Consider the following 23,435-nt stretch of genomic DNA (forward strand, 5'->3'; position numbering starts at 1 on the left):
GCAGAGGGACTCACTGGTGACTACTGGGATTGCAACCTAGAAGATGACCATGTGGAGTGGAGGACAGATGACCATACAGACCCAAGGACTCACCTGCACACCCATCAGAGAATCACCTTCCCAACTCTTCTAGACTTTATGGCACTAAAACCAAGAAAGGCAACTCTAGGAATGTGGACTAAGCCAGCAGAAGCCTGCATGAGGTTTGAATTTCAACTGGGTACAATGCTTAAATGCTATCTTTCCTTCCTCTCCTAGTTTTAAATTAAGCTCAAGGCACCCAGAGATGGGTTAAGGGAGCAGCTACCCCACCCTCAGCATCACGTAGAAAGGGGCAGGAAAAAATGGCAACAGGCTGGAGCACAGGATTGAGGTCACTAGCTCTCCCCATCCCAGGAACTCAAATGGTGGCGACTCTCACTTACAGGTACCTCAGCCACTCTGGGGAGCTGCTGATGGAGCTGTAGTGGCCTTACATTAGGTTTGTCTCTTAAGGTCCCATATAGAAAATTAAGATACACAATACTATCAAGCGCTTGCAAAAAGCTCTAAGCACTGTATCAATACTTTTTTTTTTTTTTTTTAAGACAAGGTCTCATCCTGTTACCCAACCTGGAGTGCAGTCGTGAGATCTCAACTCACTGCAGCCTTGACTTCCCTGTGCTCAGGTAATCCTCCCACCTCAGCCTCCTGAGTGGCTGGGACTACATGTGCATGCCAACACACCTGGCTAATTTTCGTATTGTTTGTAGAGATGGAGTTTCATCATGTTGGCCAGGCTGGTCTGCAACTCTTGCGCTCAAGTGATTTGGCCTCCCAAAGTGCTGGGTTTATAGGTATGAGCCACTGGTGCCCAGCCAGCATGCTTAATGGTCTATAACTCCTTCAAATTTCAAGGATTTTTCCAATTTTTCTTTCCCCTCAATTGGAGCAGACTCAGTTTGTTTCATCCGTTTATCTGTGGATGGGTTTCCAAGAGTTACAAGGAGGAGGCTCTGATGAGAGTATTTTCAAAAGTTGTCCAGGTAATTCTGAGGCTCTAGAGGTTGTGAGCTGCTGGTCTTATGTCTTTATATCCAGCAGAACTCCTCATCCCACAAGTAAATGATAAGCATAGTCAGGGACTCTTGGTATGGAGAGTCAGGCAAAGGGGGTGGCTTTCCTCCCCACAGGAGGTCAAATCAGATAAAGCTGATAAAAATGTACAAGCATCAAACTAGTCATACCAAGTTGTTATTCTTTGGCAATGTATTGCCTATAATAATTAATGCAACAGATGTTGCATGTCTTCAGAGGCTAAAATGTGACTTGGTGATGAGGGCAAGGTACAGAAGAAAAAGCACCGAGAGTGGCGATGTTTTATCCATATAGGCACCCACTCACCAAGCCTAGTTCTGGCCTACGGTATGACACAGGGCAAGGCTGTCACTCATCCATCACACATTTCCTGATACACCTCTCTGTACCAGGAGCCTTGCCAGGACTAGGGGATGCCAAATGAGACAGACTGACTCATGGTAGCTGATATGGTTTGGACGTTCATTCCCTCCAAATCTCATGTTGAAATGTGATTCCTGGTGTTGGAGGTCGGGCCTGGTGGGAGGTGACTGGGTCATGGGGGTGGATGCCCCATGAATGCTGTAGCACCACTCCCTTGGTGAGGGATGAGTTCTGACTGAGTTCACATGAGATCTGGTTGTTTAAAAGTGTGTGGCACCTCCCCAATCTCTCTTGCTCCCATTCTCATCATATGATGCCTGCTCCCCCTTCACCTTCTGCCATGACTGGAAGCTCCCTGAGGCCCTCATTGGGACAGATGCCAGCACTACACTTCCTATACAGCCTACAGAACTGTGAGCCAATTAAACATTGTTTACTTATAAGTTATGTAGCCACAGGTGTTTCTTTATAGTAATGCAAGAACAGTCTAATATGGTAGCTGCCCTCAGAGAGTGTGCAGCCCGGCAGGGGTGAGGGACAGGTGCATACACAGTAATGATACCAATAAGGGCTGTAGCAGCTTCCTATAAAGCAAAGATTTTCAGCCTTGACACTGTCAACATTCTGGGCTGGATAATTCTCTCTTAGGGGAGTGGGGGACTGTCCTGTGCATGGCTGGGTGTTTGGCGGCATCCCTGGCTTCTACCCATTAGATGCCAGTATCTATCACACACCCTCCTCCCACCTTCAGTTTGTGAAAAACCAGAATGTCTCCAGGCACTTCCATATGTCCTCTGATGGCAAAATCACCCCTGATTGAGAACCATTACAATAAGGTGATTTAGAAGGAAAAGGAGGTAGCCTCAGAGTCCATGAAGTCTTCACAAGAGGCGGGGGTCATCTGGATTAGGCCCGGGAGTGGGATGTCTCAGGCAGCTGAGGGGAGGGCCATTCTAGGTGGAAAGAACAAGCAGCCAAAAGGTCTGGAAGGAGGAAGGGCACGGGTTTGGAAATGTGAAGAGTTCTACATTGCCAAAACAGGAGAACTGAAAAAAGTCACGGCTGGGTAGGTAGAGGCAGTGAGAATCAGCTCGTGAATGGCTTCTCTTCCTTTATCCTAAGGAAACACTGAACTCCTCTTATTCTCCTAACTTGACCTGGGTGGACCCAGCTCCTCTCCCCAGCCTCTTCCTGCCCTCCAGCTTCTGCCTGAACATTTCACTGTTTCTTCTGCCAGGCTCTGTCTTATCAATCCTTTAATGGTTAATTTCTTCTTATTATTAGCTCTTGACCATCACTCTCCTGGGAAACCTTCCTACACCACGTGGGTTGGTGGGTTGGTGGGGGTGCCCCCAAGCTCAGTATCCTGCTCCAATGGGGCCTGCACGTCTCTCCGGAGCCCACGGGACAGCAACACTTCCTCATGCACATGCCTGCTCAGCCTGGACCAGAGTCCTCAATATGGACCAAGAGGACCACTGGGCTGTCACATCCTCAGAACCCAGGCCACTGCCAGCACCTCAGAGCTTATCAATGAATAGAAGTGCCCTGCAGACCAAGTTAAGGAGCCTGCATTCCCTCAGTCACAAATAAGGGATCCTTTAAAAAAAATTTTTTTTTAAATAAATGTGTTTATAATTGACTAAAATATCTAGAATACATGAGCTTGTTTAATCAAATAATTCCATTTAGGAAGTGTGTGCAATGTGGGAAAAACACTCTTCCAGTGCATCTAATTTGCTATTACTAGAAGCACTTCACCACTCATTGACTTTATGAGCACCTTTAAATTAGCTTGGCAAATGATCAAAACAGATTTCACTTTTCTAGACATACAAGCAAAATCAAACAGAAAACAACCCAATAGGAGAAACTACCCTACAAAATAAAGCCTAGAGTGGTGCAAGGAAGCATGATCTATGTCACAGTTAGGAAGGCAGGGGTTCTGCCCTACCCTGCCGGGAACAAGGCCATGCCCTCTGAATTAGCCAACTACTGGCAGGTTTTACAGGTGGCTGTGAAGTAACCAGAACTTACCATGGAGCAAAACTTCGCTTTCCCTTAACATCCTCCTAATATCCAGATGGCTCACAGAGCAGCAGGTGACCTGGGAAGACCAAGACCCCTCGCCATTCTTTGAGCATCCTGCACACAGTCAATACTCCTCTAAAATAGAATGTGCCATCGACTAGCACAGAGTGTATGACATCATCACCAAGTGGGTCCTGAAATCTCCAGTCCTATGAATGCCACCTAAGAACATGTAACTTCCTTGCGACAACCTATGATCTAAAACCTGAGCCAAGACTACAGTCTGGGAGAGCCGTGGTTAACAGTGTGTATGCCACCCATACCTCCTATTGTTTTTGAGCCTCGTTTCTTCCCCCCATCTCCCTCTGAGGCTTTGATTCATGAATGCGGGTCTCTGACTTGGCTTTGTTATTTTAATCCATGTATTAAAGTGGCATCAGGGGGATTTGTTTTTCTTGCTCACCTAAACAATTTTGGAGGTAGGCCCATGTTCCTGATCTTTCATCAACAGCAGGAAAGGACCAATCCCACACTCAGCTCCACACCCCAGGGAGGTGAGACAATGCTTTCTGAATTATATTTCTCTAGGTACCAGCCACCCCCAGTCTTCCCAGCCAGCTAACACAGCTGTTGGCAGACACAGCAGGTAACAAACTTTTGCAGCCAAATTCACCACCCCCCTCTCCCCCCGCCTTTGTGACTGTCAGGGCTGCTGGGTGCAGTGAGAGATGCTTTAATAACACAAAGCAGGCAGCAGCATCCCCTGAGCATGATAAATAACACCTTAGGTTTCAACCTTATTCAACACCATTCAGCAGCTCCTTTTTTTTTTGGAGTGGGGGGAGTGGTTAGTCTTAACTCTTGCAGGCAATATTGCTCAAAGTGTTTCTTCTAAAAGCTTATTTGGGACAGCTTATCAGAACCAACACTGGAGGGAAATCCTGTAACTATGAGGTTGATATAGTCCCTTTTAAATTAAGCAAATGTTCCAGCTATATGCTAAAGAATTGCCTTTACTAGTTTGTCTTTGGGGATACAAATGTAGCTATGGGATTCGTTCTGTCTTATATTTTGAAGTGGGATATTAGTACTGTAGGAAGAGCCAGTGCATGGTTTCTAGCAGCTAACGTGGGAAAACTGGTTGGACAATGCCGATCAGAGAAGCCTCATCTGCCATCTGTCCTTGCTGCTGTGCAGTTACCACATCATAGAAATTTACAGGCACAGCCCTAGGTAGGGACAACACCTTTAATTCTCCAAACTCTAGAAGTGTTTTTTTGACCATTCTCTGAGAATGTTCTTCTAAGTAAGCACAGTATGTTTTTTAAACTAGGTGAGTTATGAAAGCAAAAGTTGAAAATCAACCTCCTTTGGATCGTAAGTCAACTTTGAAACGATTGGCTAAAATATCTTCGAAATGGTCCTGCAGATGTGTTTTAATTCCTCTCCCGCCCCTAAGCTCACAGAAGCTGAAGTGCCTGGGACAGGGTTGCTCATGTCTCTGGAGGTTTCATGGACCAGGGCTGCCCTTGAAGTCAGAAGATCCTTCCTGATTGCAGTCATGCTCCCAGTATTCGTCTCCTCACTCCATCTGAGCCCAGGGTGCACTGCGTTGGTCCTCACACCCACCCGGGCTCTTCCTGCCCCAAGGCCTGTGCATCTGTGCTATACCTGTCACCTGTTCCCCCAAATCACCTTGGTTTATCCTCTCCCCTCACTCAGGTGTCTTCTCAGAGAGACCTGCTCTGGCCATCAAAAGTGAAACCGCACCCCTCAGGCCCCCACAGGTCTCTCCCTCCATCGCCTTTACTCTGCTTCATTGTTGTTTACGGCCCGTGGAGGGTAATTCGTGTTCAATTCCTGTCTGTACTTTCTTCCCCCATCCCCACACGTTTAAGCTCCTTAAGAATGAGAAGGGCTTTTTCAAAAACCATTCACCTTTTGCCCCAGTGTGTAGAACAGGATCTAACACATACTGGCATTCAAACACCTGCTGAATGAAGGACCATGAACTTCTGTGCTTTCTGCAGCGAGACACTGTCCTTCCAGTGATGGGTCAGGGTCTGCTTTCTAATAACCCTCAGCCTCCACATGAACCATGAGTCCTGGTGCTGCTGAGAGCACAACTCCCTCTTAGTTGGTGAAAGTAGTTCTGCTCTGTGCCTTTGGGGAGAAGGCTCAACACACTCTGCTGTGAGAGTCCCCATTCTCCAAGCCAGATCTTTCTACCTCTATTTGGAAAAATCAAAACCTTTATAACTGGAACTGCCCAAGGCAACCAACTAGTGGCTAGTGGTTCTGTGACTGATGTCCTGGGACAATGCACAACCCAGCCCCACTAGTCCGAATGCTCAGTGCCTGGGGGCCTGCTAGTCATCTCTCACAAGGACCAAGGACGCCCACTCAGAGCCAGGCACCTGGCTGTGGGTGGCTCCTCCTCACCCACCACAGCCCTGCACCAAGCCAGCCCTTTCTCTGGTCCCACTGAGCAGCCTTCAGAGCAGATTCTGAATAATAAGTTATCACCTCTGTGCCTAGGGCAGCCCTGGGGGAGTGCCTCTCTTTCACCAAACAGAGTGGCCATGGAAAACAGCACAGCTGTACAAAAGCAGCCAGCATAGGGCTCTCTGAAGCTTTCAAAAAGAATGAAATGTACACATTCCACAGGCTAAAAGGGAAGGAGGCTAAGGGCTTGGGTGTGGACCACCCCGTGGAGGCGCCAAAACAACGGAAACCGTTAGTAGAAAAGATGTTACCTCACTTATGCAACAGGGCTGCTCTGTGCTCTGTGGACACAGATGAATTCCTGCCCCCTGGGAGACAGGACAAGGCAGAGCAGCCACATGGCCTGCCAATTAATATCGTCAGAGATGGCAAGCCCAGAGTTTTCCAGGATAGCAGATCCAATACAACACTCCCTGCCTTTGCTGATGGAAATATCAAACTCATTAATTAAAAGTCTACTAGCAGTCGGCCCCCTCACTGTGCTTGGCTGGTCTCATCAATCTCGCTCAACGCAGAGCAGGCTCCGGCTCAAGCCCAGGAGGAAACCGATTGTTTGATGACTCAGCATTTATTGAGATTGACACAGTGCCTTGGATAAATACTATACCCTGAGGAGGTGCAGAAGACAAAACAAAAAAAGCCAGCCAGTTTGTCTACCTACCCCCAACTACCACCACAAAAAGATTCTGAAGATCCTAAAGAATGTTTGCTTCCGCTTTTTCTTTTCCAGGAAAGAGGTGGACATGCCACTTCATGAGTCATCTCCTGTTGGTTTCTGAGTGTTACTAAGTTCGGATTTGCTTACATTGGGGTAGGGAAGGGGCTTTTGCACTAGTCTTCTACTAGCATTCCCCTCCTTGCAGCATTCTTAATGTTTTGTTACCAATTCCAAGTTCTAATTTTCTTTAAGACCTAGGCCAGTATATTATTGCTAGGGAAGAGTAGCAATTTTTTTTTTTTAAGGAGAGGAGGAGGGAGTCTGCTTCTGTTTTGCTCTTCCAACAAAGGTTTTCATATTACACATGCACTCCTTCTGATGGAGACTTGGGGTTTTAGAGTGCTGAAGTCCCCAAGTCGTAGCATTTTTAGTGGGAAGCAGGGCCAGGGGCTGGGGAGCTGATGAGTCAAGTGCTATCTGTTGGGGCAGAGATAGGTGAGACTTGATTTTGTGGATCTGCTGGGTAAACAGACTTTGCAGGTGTCTGATCTGTCTGGGGCACACATGCGGAGGATGTTCCTTTCTCCCAGGATCACTAATCTCTGGAGTTCTAGTTCTATTCTTGATCCTTTCTTTCTGGCTTTAGATCTCACCTTCTGGTTTTTATTCACATAGAAAGATTACCATCCCATTCATCTGCTCCCAAGGTTAGACAAACCATAAGTGTGGAATTTCAGAATTCCAGTGTGGATTTGTAGGTTACAGGCCTGTAGCCACATTTAACAGTGTTTCCAAGCAACACATGCCTTATCCTAAAGAAGGAATCCACTTTATTCCTCGAGGTGGGCAGGCTGGCAGGTGACTTGTCTGGGCAGAGGGTCTCATGGTACCTCAAAGCAACACATCAGGAGGGTGGCCTTTTATGCGAAGCCTGCATCTGACTTTCTTCTTTCCCTAATTCCCACACCTAAATCCCACCTCTGGCCCCTGGAGATCCCTGGGGTCTGGGTGAAGGCAGGAGCTGATGGTGCTGATGCCCAAGATGGGAAGATCTACGCAAGCCCAGCCCGTGCCGGCACTGTAGGCTCTCACCTCCACAGGTGTCTGCATGTTCCTCAGATGTGTGTGAGGGCTCAAGCCAGGAAAGGCAGTGGGAAATAGAAGAAAGAAAGACTCCCACATAGGGATGAGGGCCTCTGTTCCTTCCGGGAGCTAAACACAATCTCATGGAGGTGGCCAGGTGCAAGTCCAGAAGGGGGCTTGGAGATGATCTGAACCAACTTTTACAAATATACACACAGATGAGGGAATTAAGACCGGTGAGGCTTTCTGCACATCCTTGGGAATGTCAGAGCGGGGATGGGAGTCTGGGAACTCCCCTGTCTACCCCAGGGCTCTTCCTGCAGCAGCATCCAGCCTGTCCCAGTTTTGAAAATGTTACTCCAACACCCTGAACACTGCATCTCTCCCTCTTAGATTCCCACCCACTGCGACTCCCCACTGATGGACAGACATTGAATAAGTGAGCAACATGCTATTTTCCCTGTGGCTTGTAGAGATGGGGGTGGCAGGTGGAAGGCAGAACACCAATGACCCAAGCCTGTAGGGGGCTCTCCAGGGGCCCTTGGGACTTCCCTGGCTGGAACAGTTATCTTGGCAGTGGAACAGGGAATCTCTGTGCCCTGGTGTTCAGGGTTGGGGCAAAGCTCAGGAGGTTCTACTTCATGGTGTAAGAAATAAGCCCATCAGAGTGGGTATGACAGGCTGAGACTTTCAGTGTTCAAAGGTGAGGCACATCCGCTAAAGCACAATGATGCATCATCGGCAGGGGTGCTCAGAGGCTGCCCCACCCCTGCAGGCAACATCAAGAGCAGCCCCAGCCTCTGTCATGGCTTTCTTGCCAAGGATACAGGCCACAGAGCCAGCCCTGAGCCTAACTCTAGACCATAAAAACAATGCTGGCAGGCAGATACTATGTGCCCCTCCCAGGGGATGCCACAGTGTTCAGCTAACAGCCGAAGCACAGTCATGCTTGTGTGGGTTTCTCCAAAGCATGCCACTTTCTGTCTAGACACAAAATGAATGGTCAGTCTGTGGACACAAGCCCAAGTCCATGACAGTTTTACTACTTAAAGCAGCAGTGGTCTCTGAGGGGTGGCTCCATGTGCCCACCCACTCTGCTTGCCAGTGCCTGCCCCTCTGGCCCGAGCATACCTTCCTCAGCTCATCCTTTTCCCTGCTGTGGGCATCTTCCAGGATCTTGCGCTCTGAGTGGGCCCTCTGCAGCTCTGTGCGCAGGCTCTCCACCTCCTCCTGCAGCCTCGGGCTGCTGTCCTCACCTGGGCTCTGCTGGTAGTGCTCCAGCTCCTTCTTCAGCCGTTCCACCTCCATGGTATATGTGGACGTGGTCATGGACAGCTGCTCTGACAATGTCTTGAACTCTTTGTTCTGTGGAGAACATCAGCAAACAAGGAGAAGGGAGAAGAAGGGGTTGGGGGGGAAAGGGTTATTTTACCAGGAAAAAAGCAGGGAGGCAATCAAAAAAGGAACTTCTAAGGTGAGATTAAGTTTCACAATCACTGCACGCTCAAGTGCTTGCCTGGCATCTTCCTAACAAAACACTACTGTGAACCTACAGAAATAGAGGAAAACACAGAACAGCAACACTGACATTCAAAGAGTTCAAGGAGCTTTCGTGAGCCTGTGCAGAGCTGGAAGCTGCCTGCTAGTCCGTAGCTCTATGTCTGGCTGGGCGGATCCTACACCTTATTTTTAAGTTGCAGGAACAATGAAGCTGGCTCCCTGGGTCTCAGCCTTCATTTTTTAGGTTTCCCTTTCATACAGATTCCTCCTGCCTGTGGACTCGCCAGCACAAAGAACTGCAACCTAATCGCTGGCTCTGAGACAAAGGACCCCTTCAGCATCCCTTATTCCAAGGAGGCTCTCCATGGGGCCTTGGAATCTCCCTCACCACCTGTCAGCCATAACTTCAGGGAACTGATGCCCTGCTCTACCCTGCCCACACCATGCTTCTGCAGATGGGGTACCTAATTCCAGCCCACTCAGGCAACAAACAGGTGTGAAGAATCCTCCATGCCCAGAGCCCTAAGAAGCTAGTGCTGATATCAAGTGCTGCTGTAAATTATGGGCAGAAATCAGCACCACAAGAGTTGGGAGCATCAGCTGACAGTGGTCAGTGGGAAAAGTGGAGAGGAAGAAATAGGGTTCTCCAAATCACCAAGCAGGCAACAGAAATCATTGATTATTCTTCATTGCTCTGCTCCACAGGACCACCAGGCAGAATAGAGCTAGCGGCCAAAACACTGGTAAGCTGAAGCATCAGGAATCAATGATGAATTCATATAAGAAACTAAACTTCACAGAAAGCAGTGAGGAGCAGCAAAAGAAAATTTCTGGGACCCAGTAAAATGCCACATATGCTGTGGGGCCTTGTGGCTGTGACCAGCACATCAATGCACAAGCCAGCAGTCCATTTTCTGCACCAACCAACAGAATGAGACACACTACCCACCCCCCAGCACTCTGTGGGAATCTCCCGGTTACAACCTGACACATTTTCAAGCCTGGTCTGCCTGTCAGCTTTGCTCTAAGGCATCACGAAGAAGAAACCCAATCAATCAGATTCTATTTAAAAACCCGGCCGGCTGTGGTGGCTCATGCCTATAATCCCAGCACTTTGGTGGGCTGAGGCGGACGGATCACCTGAGGTCAGAGTTTGAGACCAGTCTAGCCAACACGGTGAAACCTCATCTCTACTAAAAATACAAAAGTTAGCTGGGTGTGGTGGTGGCCGCCTGCAGTCCCGGCTACTCAGGAGGCTGAGGCAGGAGAAATGCTTGAACCCAGGAGACAGAGTTTGCAGTGAGCCAAGATTGCGCCATTGCACCCCAGCCTGGGCAATGAAGAGAAACTCCAACTCAAAACAAACAAGCAAAAAACCAAACCCAATGTGTGTCTGTATTATCCACTCCAGTCTGGGTCTCCACTGGAGGGTGAGGATCTCTACACGGGGGAGCGGGGCACAGGGCGGGAACACACGCTGGACTAGCCACCCTCTGACTTCTTCTCTGCTCTGGGCTGGACATGAGGTTCAGCCCAGCTGCTCTCTCTAGATGGAACAGCCTGGGTCAGATGCTAGGAGCAGGAGGATAACTGGGCAGGGGGTCTCTAGGTAGAGCTTGTTGGGGCATGAAGAGACGCACACATGGTGGCAGGAGGGACATCCTATCTTGCTATTGACAAAGATGGCACCCCAGCGCTCTAATGTGCAGTATGATATCCAGGAGGCCCAGCTGCATTGATCTTGACACTGTCTGAGACTTGGCTCAGGCATGTCAGGGAGTTGAGTGGCTGGAGCTGGACAGACCTGTGCTCAGATTCCAGCTCTGTCCTTGATCAGCTGTGTATATCTGACCTAGTCATCCAACATTTCTGTGCTGTGTCTTCATGTGCAAAGCAGGGATATAACAGTAACTCCTACCTCAGAGGGTGGGATTAGAGAAAGTACTTTGCTAGAGGCTCAGTAAACATCAGCTATCTTCATTGTTCAGATTCTCTGTGGAGAACCCTGGAGAGATGCCTGAGTCTCTGGCTGTCTGGGGTGTGGGTGGGGAGCTCCTTATGTCTTGTCGTGGGCATCCAGATATGGTCACTAGGGGCCCATGGAGGTGCGTTTTGTGTTCTGGACATTTAACTTCAGAAAGGCAGACCCCAAAAGGCTCATCCTTGCACCTATAGGTGTCATGGTTGTGCAGCCAAACCTGGCAGAGGGCAGGGCATGGGGCGCCCACCCCTTGAAGACCCCAGAAACCCTCCCTGCCACATTACTGCCCTAAAGACCTTCCAGTGGAACAAGATATGGAGATGGAAGGCAGTCTTGACCTTGTGTAGGACTAGGCTAATGCATGTGTCTGTGTCTTAGTTTTTAACAAAAAAACTAAAAAATAAAATAATTTTATTTTTAATTTTTCTGGGTATATAATAGGTGTGCATATTTATGGGGTACATAAGATGTTTTGATAGATATGCAATGTGAAATAAGCACATCATGAAGAATAGGGTATCCCCAAAATAAATTTCAAAAATGGAAAAATGCTTACAGAATATCAAGAAAGAAAATATTTTTGTACAGTTGTACATTTGTGTTTTAAGCTAAGCATTACAAAAGAGCCAAAAGTTAAAAATATTACATTTATAAAGTAAAAACATTACAGTAATCCGAGGTTAATTACTGAAGAAAAACAATTTTCTAGTAAGCTTAGTGTAGCCTAAGTGCATGGTTTATAAAGTCTACAGGAGTGGACAGTAATGTGGGCCTTCACATTCACTCACCCCACATAACTTTCAGGCCTGCAAGCTCCATTCATGGTAAGTGCTCTATACAGGTGTCCCATCTTTTATACCATATTTTTATTATCCATTCTCTATGTTTAGATACAGAAATACTTACCATTGTCTTACACTTGTGTACAGTATTCAGTACAGTAACATGCTGTGCCAGTTTGTAGCTTAGGAATCATAGGCTATACCACATAGCCTAGGTGTGTAGTAGGCTACACCATCTAGGTTTGTGTAAGTGCCTTTTATGATGGTCACACAACTACAAACTTGCTTAACAATGCATCTCTCAGAAGATATCCCTGCTGTTAATGCATGACTGTATAGGATATATATATATGTGTGCGTGTATATATATATATATGTAGATACATATATATATATGCATGATTATATATAACAAATATAACATATTTACAAAGTGACTGCTAAGTATATGGAATCAGACTGATTTAAAAGTCTACTGTCTCCACATATTTGTGCCATATTTCTTATATAAAATATATTTAAGGATAACCTTATACTCTTAAGTGTCTAAGGAACTTTACTCTCATTAAAAATAAATTGTAAGTTAAACTGGCCAACTCTATATGCATGCTTGACTAAAGCCAGACTGGCAGAGAGCTGAGTTCATGGGCTACATCGTTTTGCTGAATGATGTCATGCCACAGCCTATCCCAGGGACACTGTAAGAAATGGTCTCAAGAACCAGCACTGTATATATCACTGCAGGATATGGTGAAGGATGTGGTTTGTCACGTCACAGAGTATGAAAGGCCAAAGGACAAACATGTCAGCACCATGGACAGTTCCAAATCCTCTTGAGCTGCTTGTTTCTTTTCTCTTAAGGACTCTCAAGTCACTCTGTTTCCTTCCTGTTACTGTTTGCCTGGAAACTTGGTGCCAAATTTGCATCTTTTCTTTCCAGGTGGGTGTACAAGGCCTTAGGATGTGAATTTTGGGTGCTAACCTTACCCTCGTTTTGTCTTTGTTTCCTTCCTTACTGATTTCTTGGCAGTGAGGATACTTTTTTAGAAAAAAGCTCCCGAGGAGATTCTGGAGTACGGTCTGGGGATAGGAACACTACTGTAGCCAGATCATGGTATCAGTGAATTTTTGAGCTAGATGTTACATTCGAGATCTCAGGTGAATCACCTTGGAAGAACTCAAGGCCCAATCATTTCCAAGCTATCAGCTCTGGTTGTGAATATAACTGAGACAGAACCCAGGCCTCTGTCCAGTGGGGACTCTGTCCACTCCCTGTGCTGTTCTGACAAATACCTTGGGACACCTTCACCTGTGGTGACCCTGGTGTTCGCAGATTCTCCCCTTCTGGCTTAAAAACCTTGTGTGCCGAGAGAACCACTGCCTGAATTATCTCCAGGAATTATAGGGAAAAACAAACGAACAACAACAGAAAAACATTATTCACTTGCAAACAGCTGGCCCCATCTGCTAAGAGACTGCAATGAAATAAGCCCCTATATAGAGCTCTATGGAGATTACGTCAATGGTTCCTCTTGCAAGAGTGTCAAGCATGTTATTTGACGCTGGGTCACACTCCCAACTATTAAATGCCAGCTAGTCCCAAGGACAATGCTGTCTGTATAAGCATGAACCCAAACTAAGGCTAAGCATCTCCCTTGGACTGAGGGGTTCTCCTGACATGTTCCAAGAGTCTCTCAAAAGCTAGAGATCTTATAGTTTTGTCAGAGGTGGCAGAACATACCCTGAAACCAGCCTGCCCAGTTTCAATCCCAGCCATGCTACTTACTAGCTATATGACCTCAGGCAGGCTACTTAACCTGTCTGCCTCAGTTTTTTCATCCTTAAAATGGGAATGATATTAATATTTATCTCCTAGGGTTCTAGTGGGGATTAAATAAGTTAACACATGAGGAGAGCATAGGGTGTCTATTCAGGCAGTGTGAGCAAGGGTGCAAGAAAGCAAGAACTTATCCACCCCTCCCACCTTTTCTGATCACTCTCTACACACAGGGCATCCTGCCCAGGGTATCTAACACCTGCCACCACTCACAGATGTTTGCCAAGCAGGAAGCTTAAGGCAAAAAGCCTTTTTTTTTTTTTTTTTAAATAGGCCGTTTAAATCTGCTTTTGATTTTTCAAGCACGTGGATTGCAAAATACTAGATTTATTTTTATCCTCTCAAGTTAACTTTAGAGATCAGCAATGCCAATGCAGATCCCTATGGCTGGAAACCAAGGCTGGGGGAGCTGGCATGTACACAGAGCTCCCGGCATGATGCAATGGTCAATGCCCCCTCATCCCTGAGGCTGCACTCTGGCTGGAAAGTTAACTCAGAACATTTGACTAAGCAAGTCTTGTCTTCTTGTCAACAGCCACAATAACCACCACCACCTTGGCATGCTTTGTGCTTGTGTTCTCAAAGGGCCAGTGCCAGACACCAGACCTTTCTCTTTGTACTCCTGTCCCTCTGAGTGGATGAGCCCTCCTTCCTGATCGGTATATATCACAGCAGGCTGACCAGGGGCAAATACCAAGGTCCTCACCGTGTTACTGGGCTTTCTGCCTTGTTTCCCCAATAAGGAGCCAAGCCAAACAAGGACCCCTGTAGAACTCACACAGAGAAACAGCCAGTGACAATCTCTTCTCAGAAGGTCTTGTCTTTTGCAAGAACAGGGAAACAGAGATATTCTATTGCTAGCTGTGTAAAATGCCTTTTTTCCCTGCCCTACTGGGTCATGAGAAGCTTCAAAAATGTCCAGTATAGAATAAATACATTAAAACCAAATGACTTCCAAGGCTATACCAACTCTAAAATTCTCTTTTTCTTCACACCATGCACACTCTTCATGTCCTTTCCTTCCCTAGAAGGCACCCTCGGGGGCACCTCAGAAGCCTGGTTCTGCGGTCACCTCTACATCTTGCATGCACAAAGTCACAGTGACCTCCATTCCACTCTGGGAGAAAATCGCAGCAGTGGGCATACATGGGAAAGGATTGAAACTCTTCAGTAATGTTTGGGTTTAAAAAACCAGGACCGCCCTCATTATGGCCATGGGATCAGAGCTGGGGTGGAATCCTGGTCCCAGCACTTTCTTTCTGTGGCCTTGGCAAGGTACTTGATGTTCCTGGCTCACCATTTCCTCATATACAAAACAACCTCATAAGATTGTGTGAAGATCAAATAAGAGTGAACACAAAACACATATCGCAGAGGTTGGCACATGGTGGATGCTTCAAAAATCCTCAGGAGGATCAATGCTGTTTGCCCTGTTGGTATAAAATTTCCTCCCTTATGATACAGCATGCGATGTATGTCACAGCCATCCTCTGTCCAGCAAGCCCAATGAACCACCTGAAACAGCCAAGTATCCACTAAAGGTCTTCTGAAGGGAAGGAGGACTGGCCACAGAGGCCACCAAAAAGTGGGTGCCTGGGTTTGTGCACGTACATGTGTGAGCCTTGTCTTTTCCACCAGACAGAAAGAGCCGAGGGTCCTGTGCTCATCCCGAATCTCTTGTACCACCTTGTGCAGTATCCAACCCCCTGCAGGGATTTAATCAATGGCTTATTATTCCTGTGACTGGCTGACATAAGAAGGCAGCCAGGGCAGAAAGAGGGCAAAGCTTAAAAGTCAGAGTGCTAACCACTTCCCAGGTCTCTCCTACTACATCCCAGGCCCTGCATATACATTAGGCCATTCATCTTCTTCCAGCCCTGTCAGCCCCATTTTACAGATAAGAAAAGAGGCTCAGAGTAGTTATGTAGTTGCTCAATTTTTAAGCAGAACTGAATTCTTAGTTCCAAAGCAAATGCTCTTTCCAAAAGAAGCAGACAGGCAGAAAGAGAGGAATAAGGGCAAGGTGATGCAGAGTGTGGGCCCTGGAGCCAGACAGCTGGGGTTCAAGCCTTGGCCCTGCCACTGCCACCTGTGTGACTTTAGGATGCGTGTGCCCTTCCAGTGTCCTCAACTGTACATAAAGGGGGATGGTAACACTTGCCTTAGGAGGGCCGCTATTCCAGACAAAGCATCAGCCCCTTGCCTGGCACAGCAAGCCCTCTGTGCACACCAGCTGCTGCTGCCATTACCCCATGCCACCCCTGCAAGTGCAAAACACCAGCACCCTAGGCTAGTATGTCAGTTTCCTATTGCTACTGCAACAAGTTACCACCAAGCTATGACTCAAAATAGCATAAATCATTATCTTACAGCTCTGGAGGTTGGGAGTCTGAAGGGGTCTGCAGGGCTGCGTGCTTTCTGGACATTTTAGGGAAGAGTCCACATCTTTGTCTTCTCTGGCATCTCAAGGCTGCCTGCAACCCTTGGCTCAGAGCCTGCAACCCTCCCACCTCTGATTCTCTTATCACTTCTCCTCTGAACCTGACCTTCCAGCCTCTTTCTTAGGAGGACCTGTGATTATATCAAGCCCACCTGGCTCATCCAAGATACTCTTCCTATCCTACAGTTCTTAATTTAATTGCATCTGCAATGTCCTTCTTGCCATATAAGGTAACACACTCACAGATCCCAGGGCTGAGGATATCTTTAGGGGCCATTAATCTGCCTGCCACAGTTAGTATCTGCTGTTGCCTGAGGACATCTGTGCTCCCTCAGGTCTTTGGCACGTGCTGTTCCCCAAGGAAGCTGTGGGCTCTCTCAAACATGCCCTGACACCTGGGTGGGGAGCTGCAGACACTGACCTGCTCGTCGATCTTCCGCTGTAGCTGGACAACCTTGTTCTCCATGCCCACGTTGAGGCGTTTCAGATGCTCTGCAGAGCGGGCCTCGATCCTGAGGGCCTTCAGCTCCTGCCTGGCCTTGAGCATCCGGAAGGCACACTGGATGACAATGGCTGCATCCCGCAGCCGCTGGAAGTGCCTGTGTGCCATCCAGCCCCGCACATGCTTCTGGATGATGGTGGCCTTGTGCTCCATGAGGACCTGGCAGGAGACAAGGATACACACCTTGTGGGTTTGCACTGCAGGACAGGAATTAAGGAAGCATATATCACTGCCTGTGAAGGGGAGACCCCAGGGCAGCCTCGGTTCTAGGAACTACACAGAGAATGTGGCCCCTAAGATTTAAGGCTTTGGTGGTGGCTTTATAACACATTTTAGTGAGGATCTGCAGCCACATATCCACAGGGAATCAGCTGTCAAACTCTTTTCAGCTTTTAGTTTTTCTTTTATGGGTTAGGAAACCAGTCTGAAAACCACAGGTTGTAGGGACCTAATGATCATCCACTTGCTCTCCCTGCATTATCAGGTGGCAGTCCCCACCTGGTAGCACTGAGCTCGAAGTGAGATCCTTCAGTGAGTATCCACAGCAGGCTAATGGCTTATAATTACAAACTTGGTGTGTAACTCACTGGGTTTTTTTTTTTTTCTGCCAAGTTAAAAAACCACTCAGGAAAGGAAAGCATCATCAGTGTGCTCACCCTAATATCTGGCAAAATAAATGTTTGTGGAATAATGAATAAACAAGAAAACAGGCTGAGCGATGAACAGTGCCACAGCCACGAGTGACAGAGCGGGGAGCCACATCGGTGCTCACTCTTCGCATGTGCTGCCCCTGCTGGGTGCCTCCCAAACATCACCCACCCCATTCCACAGCAGCAGCACACCGACGCCACCCATCACCCAAGAATACTCGCAGAACCTTATCCCACTGGCCTGGGTCTCTCCACATGTTATTACACCAGGGGTACCCCATTTTTATTATTCTCAATTTAGCACTTTAGTTTTATTATTTAGAAAATCACACCTGTGATCACAGAAGAGGCAGATGTTCATTTAATGAAAAAGAAAACCATTTTAGACATTTACTTCCAATTTGTCTTTCAAGTCAGCTCTGTGCTTCAGATGTGTTGGTGTTACCTGGTTGAACAGATGTGTCCTGATTTGGGGCTCCCTAACCAAGAGTTTTGGCTTCATTGGAACGACACAAAGAGCAAGAGCCTGGCAGGGAAGATGTCAGGGTCTCCCTCCTGACCTCACCATACTGGGCTTCAAGCTTCTGAGCTGTTAAATGGAGGGGTTAGACCTGATGATGCCCAATACCACTGCCTGCTCTCAAGTCTGAATGAGCCCTAGATGGGTCACCTGGTCCTGCTGTTGGCTGGCCTGGGCCCTCGGGTAGGTGACTTGGCTTCTCTGAGCAACTCAGGTATCAGAAGGGGTATTAAAATTGCCATGGTTGGATGCTGGGCCCCTTCAAAAGTCATGTTAAAATCTGATCCCCTATGTTGGATATGGAGTCTAATGGGAGATGTTTGGGTAACAGGGGCAGATCCCTCATGAACAAATAAATGCCCTTCTTCAAGGGTGAGTCCTCACTGTTGGTTCCCATTAGAGATCCTTGTTTTTTGTTTTTGGTTTTGAGATGAAGTCTCACACCATCGCCTGGGCTGAAGTGCAATGGCACGATCCCGGCTCACTGCAACCTCTACATCCCAGGTTCAAACAGTTGTCCTGCCTCAGCCTCCTAAGTAGCTGGGATTACAGAGGCCCGCCACCACGCACAGCTAATTTTTGTATTTTTAGTAGAGACAGGGTTTCACTACGTTGGCCAGGCTGGTCTCAAACTCCTGACCTCATGATCTGCCCACTTTGGCCTCCCAAAGTGCTGGGATTACAGGTGTGAGCCACTACGCCTGGTCTAGAGCTGCTTGTTAAAAGAGCCACTTTTGTGCCTCCTCTCTCACCATGAGATCTCTTCACACACTGGTTTCTGCCTCCTGCTGTGAGTGGAAGCAGCCTGAGGCCCTCACCAGAAGCAGATGTTCAACTGTGAACTTTTCAGCCACCAGAACTGTGAGCCAAATAAGCCCTCTTTTCTTCATAAATCACCCAGCCTCTGATATTGTTACAGCAACACTTCATGGACTAAGACAACAGTATGCACACCCTTCCTACCTCGTGGGACTTCAGAAAGGATTTGGTGAGAGCAGAGATGTGCAAGCATTTAGAGAAAGGTTGGGAGTGCTTGACAAAGGTTCGTGTTGGCAGTAATTCATCTGTTGCCGCTTTAGTTCTGCATCTGCAGCTGCGAGGCCCTCAGGGTGGCTACTCACCTGGCGGTAGGCTCTCCGCACAAACATGGCCCGAGTGAAGGCCTGGATGATGATGGCAGCCCTGCGGATCCTCTGGTAGGCCTGGCGGGCCCTCTGCATGCGGTAGTATTTCTGGAGCACCACGGCTGCTCTGGTCCTCCGCAGGTGCTCAGCCAGCCTGGGGAGCAAGAGGAAACTGGCAGCGTCAGGGAGACAGTACTGACCGTATTGATGCAGAGCACCCAGAGACATCTGCAAATGTAAACCCTCCTTCTGAGGCCCTACCTGGACACTCCAGGGCAAGCCAACTTTCTTCACCCTTAACAAATGCAGCGAATGCCTCAGGCATGTGACGCTGAGGATAGAAAGGCAGTATTCGTTTTTTTCCTTATGATCCTGAAAGGCTTCCCACAAGCTTCAAACTCAGTCAGTCTGGCCTCCTCTGTGATCCTTCTCAGATCACTCTTCTACCTCACTGCGCCTGGGCAGTCCTCAGCTGCTTCACCAGCAGCACTCTCCATCATGCGTCCACACTGCTGCCTGTCCTCTCTTTGTACCTCCCCAGGCTTGGAGATTCCAGGGGCTGTGTCTCCATCATCCTGGACCCACCGCCTCTGACAGAGCAGGCACCAGGTAAGTATTTGCAGAGTGACTAACACCTTCTCAGGCCCATACCAATCCCTCTCTGTTTTCTTTATCTCCTCAACCCTTTCTGCTCCGGATGTACTGGATGTGGCCATTTCCTCTCCTCTCTTGCCCTTCTGCCTTCCTACCTCATCCTCTAAATAAGAAAGCCAGTCTAACACTTTCTCCCCTTCTGAAAGGTCTTGTTTGCTGCCAGGCCTGTAGCAAGTGCTCAATTAGAGGCTCAGTGTGAAATGCCAGAAAGGACCTTGGAAATCATTCAGTAAAGCCTCAAAGGAGGAGGTGACCCACTCAGCCCATGCATCACCTGTTTGCTGAAATGCATCTGATTCCCTAGTCTAGCTCTCTGTTTGGCCTCCAGACACAAGACTTTGTGGCAATTATTGTCACTTCTCCACAGATTTTCCTTTCTGGAGATGGCACTGGACTTGAACCAGGCCTGGGCCCAAAACCTGACCACTGAGGGTAGGGTCAGATGGCAGGCTATGTCTTCAGCCTGTATTGGCTGACACACTCCCGCTGCTTTAGTGCCTCATCAGCCCAGTGACATGTGTGAGGAAGGAACCCTGCACTGGTTTATTCTGCTCTGGGTGGAGCTGGGGGCGGGCAGGGGAGGCTGATTGGCATCCTGGCTCCACCCCTAGGTAGCCACTCATCTTTAGACAAGTCACACTCTCTCCATCCTGGCTCTGTGCAGTAACTCACAATAGGGGCCTCCCAGGACCTTTGCAGTCCTAATTGCTCAACTCTGAGGCATTCTGAAATCTGTGGGATAAATAATGAGGCCAAGTGCAGGTTAACTGTGCCAGGCTGTATGGGTCTTTTTTCCTAAAAGTAATTAGTTTTTGACTTTGGGGTTTAGGCAAAAGGGAAATGTGTGGCAAAACCAGCTGGTTCTAGTGCTGGTAGGATGCAGGGAGACTGGGGAAACCAGGAGACGTGGGAACTAGAGCTACCCCAAGGTGAGAAGGGCATTGGCTAGAGGGGTGACCCAGCTGCCAGAAAAAAGCCAAGACGTAGACATGGCCCCACCAGGAACCACTCTCGGCACAGAGGAAGAGAGAAACCAAGTAGTTGAGAGAGGCAGACCCCCATCCTCCCTGCCATGCTCTGCTGCCCTGAGCTGCCCTGGCTTGGCTCACCTGCGGGCCAGGTACCCTCGGCAGTACCTCTGCAGGGTTAAGGTAGCCCCCTTCAGCCTGCGGTATTTCACCTTCTGCAGCCACCCTCGGACAGTTTTCTGGATCATGATGGTGGCTGTCCGGAACTTGTCAGCCCGCAGCTTCTCCAGGTAGGCCACCTGGCCAGCTCGGAAGAAGATCTTGGTGCGGCCAAACTGGAACTTGTCGGGATCCTTTACAAGGCAGGGAGGGGACCTGGTTGGTCACCAGTGAGCAGAGAAATAACATGCCCCATACCACCCTCATTCATCCAGTGCAGAATTCCCTGGCCAGACTTCACGCACCCCTCTCTGTAGATAGACACAAAGTTTCAGCATTTGCTTAACAGACCCCAAGGCCCTACTACAGGCCAGACTCTAGAACATGGCAGTGAACAAGACGTCTGCCTTCAGGGAACTGACATCATGGTGAGGGTAGATAGACAAGCAAATAAAGATGCCTTCTGTTTTCAGAGAATGGTGAGGATTATGAAGAAAACAAACTAGGGGCTGGGGGTGGGATGGAATGTTCAGAAAGGATGCTGGAGGAAGGCGGCTCTGTGGAGGTGACAGCTGAGCAAAGACCTAATGAGCGGAAGGAGGCAGCCATGGAAAAGGAAGGAGGAACGTTCCAGGAGAAGGGCAGAGCAGATACATATGTCTGGTGGCGGCAACTGCTGGGTATATCTGAGGATCAGGAGAGCCAGGATGGCTAGTTGGGGGACCTGAAGGTGAGTAATGGGAGGAACCAATCACCAAAGGCCTCATAGGCTGCCAAATAAAATTGGGGTGAGAGCCACAGGCGAACTTTGAGCAAGGGAATGACCTGATCTGCTCGACATTTTTAAAAGATTATCCTCAAATGGCCATACAGTTGTATGTGTAATTACAGGGTGCAAATAACCCCCAAATAAAACTATGAGATTGTTTTGGACCTGTAATTACTGTCTTAATTACATCATTAGGTTAAAATTATCTGCTCTTCCCTGAGCTCACCCCTGTGGTTGAGGAAAGACGACCCAGCAGGGTGCCTGCGGACAAGCCTGGGACAGAGCACTGGGAGGGAAACCCACGATGACAGAGCTCTTTGTAAATCAACTGCCATCCCATTTTGCTCACTGGCATGAAGACCATAATGAGAAAGGAAGGAATGAGCCAAGTTCAAGGAAAACACACACACAAGAATGCACTTCATGTTGGCAAATGGCCCTGAAAAGTGCTGAGTCATCATTCTTCACAGGATAAGCCCTACTGGGTTACTAGGAGTCGGGTTCCACACACAGGGAAGGCTGTCCTGCCTGAGCTGAGGCTGAGCTGGTAGCACAATTTCCAGCTTGAGTGTCACTGAGTCCCCGGCATGGGCCAGGCTGCTGGTGAAGCTAGCAGGAGTGGGCTCTGGGCCTGGCTGTCCTCTCTGTGTCTGCTCAGAGCCATGCACCCACTGGGCCTTCAGCTCAGGCTGAGAGGAATGGGGTCTGGACTGGGTTTGGGAGCAAAACAAAACATGACCTTAGATCTTGATCATCTGGCGATGAACTACTCCAGATGAACAGATTTTCCTAACAAAATCCTAACTTGGAAAACTAAAATTTCTGAGGTAATTATTTTTATCACCTTGTTCAAGTGACTTTTGATATAATTTAACCTTTATTGAGCCATTAATGATCACAGTCTGCTGTCATCCCTGAAATGTCTGGCACCACGAAAATGTTGAAGGATTTGCCCCCCATAAAAGGCCCCAGCAGCTTTGCTTCTATAGTTCTCCAGTCTCAGCTGTCAGGTGTGATTTCAAGTTGTTTCAATTAAAACATAAAATCCATTGCCTTACTTACAACAAGTACCTTGGGGAGGGCCTGAGGCTGGTGATGCAACCAGCTAGATGCAGCAGCCACTTTCCCCTCTGCTGGCTTCAGGGCTGTGCCTGGGCTCCACATCAGAGCCTTTACCCAGATGTATCATATGGGTTGCGCTACATAGCCCCTGAGAACTGGAGAAGCCAAAGATCCTGGGCCAGCAGCTTGCAGTCAGGAACAGCCTCATCATAAATCCCAGTGAGCTGTACAAAGAGTTCCATTTTCTATGCCTGCTGAGCTGCGAAAAATGTTGGGAAGTGCCCTAGGTAGGTGAACGGGTTGCTTTATTTTTTCTAGTCACTGATGTAGGACAATGGATTGATGCCCCAGAAATAGATTCAATAAGAAGAATGAAGACTGAAAAAAAAATGCAGATGACAATGCCACCCCCTCAATCTTTAGGGCCCCTGGTCAGGCCTCTCCTGGAGCTGGGCTGTGTGGCTCACCTTGATGAGGTTCTCCAGGACAGACCTGCAGATGGCCTTTTTGTCTGTGTTGGCAAGCTCTCGCTTCTTGACCAGCACCCGATACCGGTTGAAAAAGTCATGGTAGGCCCACCTGGAGGGAAAGCAAAGGGGCGTCAGGTGACATGTCCTGCCTCTTGGCCACACAAGAGCCATGAGTGACCTCAGACAGTGCCCCACAGGGTCAATACTCTGGCACAAAGTTGTTCTCATAGCAGCTAAGAACAGTCCCAGCGGAGTTTTGTCCTTCCCAGGGCCTTCCAAGAATTTCAGTGTGCAGGTGAT

At 48.2% G+C, this 23,435-nt stretch overlaps 1 protein-coding gene across 2 annotated transcripts in view; it reads right to left on the reverse strand.

Moving 5' to 3' along the window:
* MYO5B (myosin VB) overlaps positions 1-23,435 on the reverse strand; it is a 390,244-nt gene that overhangs the window by 58,409 nt on the left and 308,400 nt on the right. For both annotated transcript variants that reach the window (XM_032259434.1, XM_032259433.1), the window contains exons 18-22: positions 23,133-23,244; positions 20,817-21,028; positions 19,051-19,207; positions 16,679-16,918; positions 8,849-9,082 (exon numbers count right to left, since the gene is read on the reverse strand). In XM_032259434.1, the coding sequence (XP_032115325.1) occupies positions 8,849-9,082; positions 16,679-16,918; positions 19,051-19,207; positions 20,817-21,028; positions 23,133-23,244 (955 nt within the window). The remainder of the gene's footprint in view (positions 1-8,848; positions 9,083-16,678; positions 16,919-19,050; positions 19,208-20,816; positions 21,029-23,132; positions 23,245-23,435) is intronic.

Source organism: Sapajus apella, unplaced genomic scaffold, assembly GCF_009761245.1.
Source record: "Sapajus apella isolate SASKATOON/1434 unplaced genomic scaffold, GSC_monkey_1.0 scaffold109, whole genome shotgun sequence".
NCBI lineage: Eukaryota > Metazoa > Chordata > Mammalia > Primates > Cebidae > Sapajus > Sapajus apella.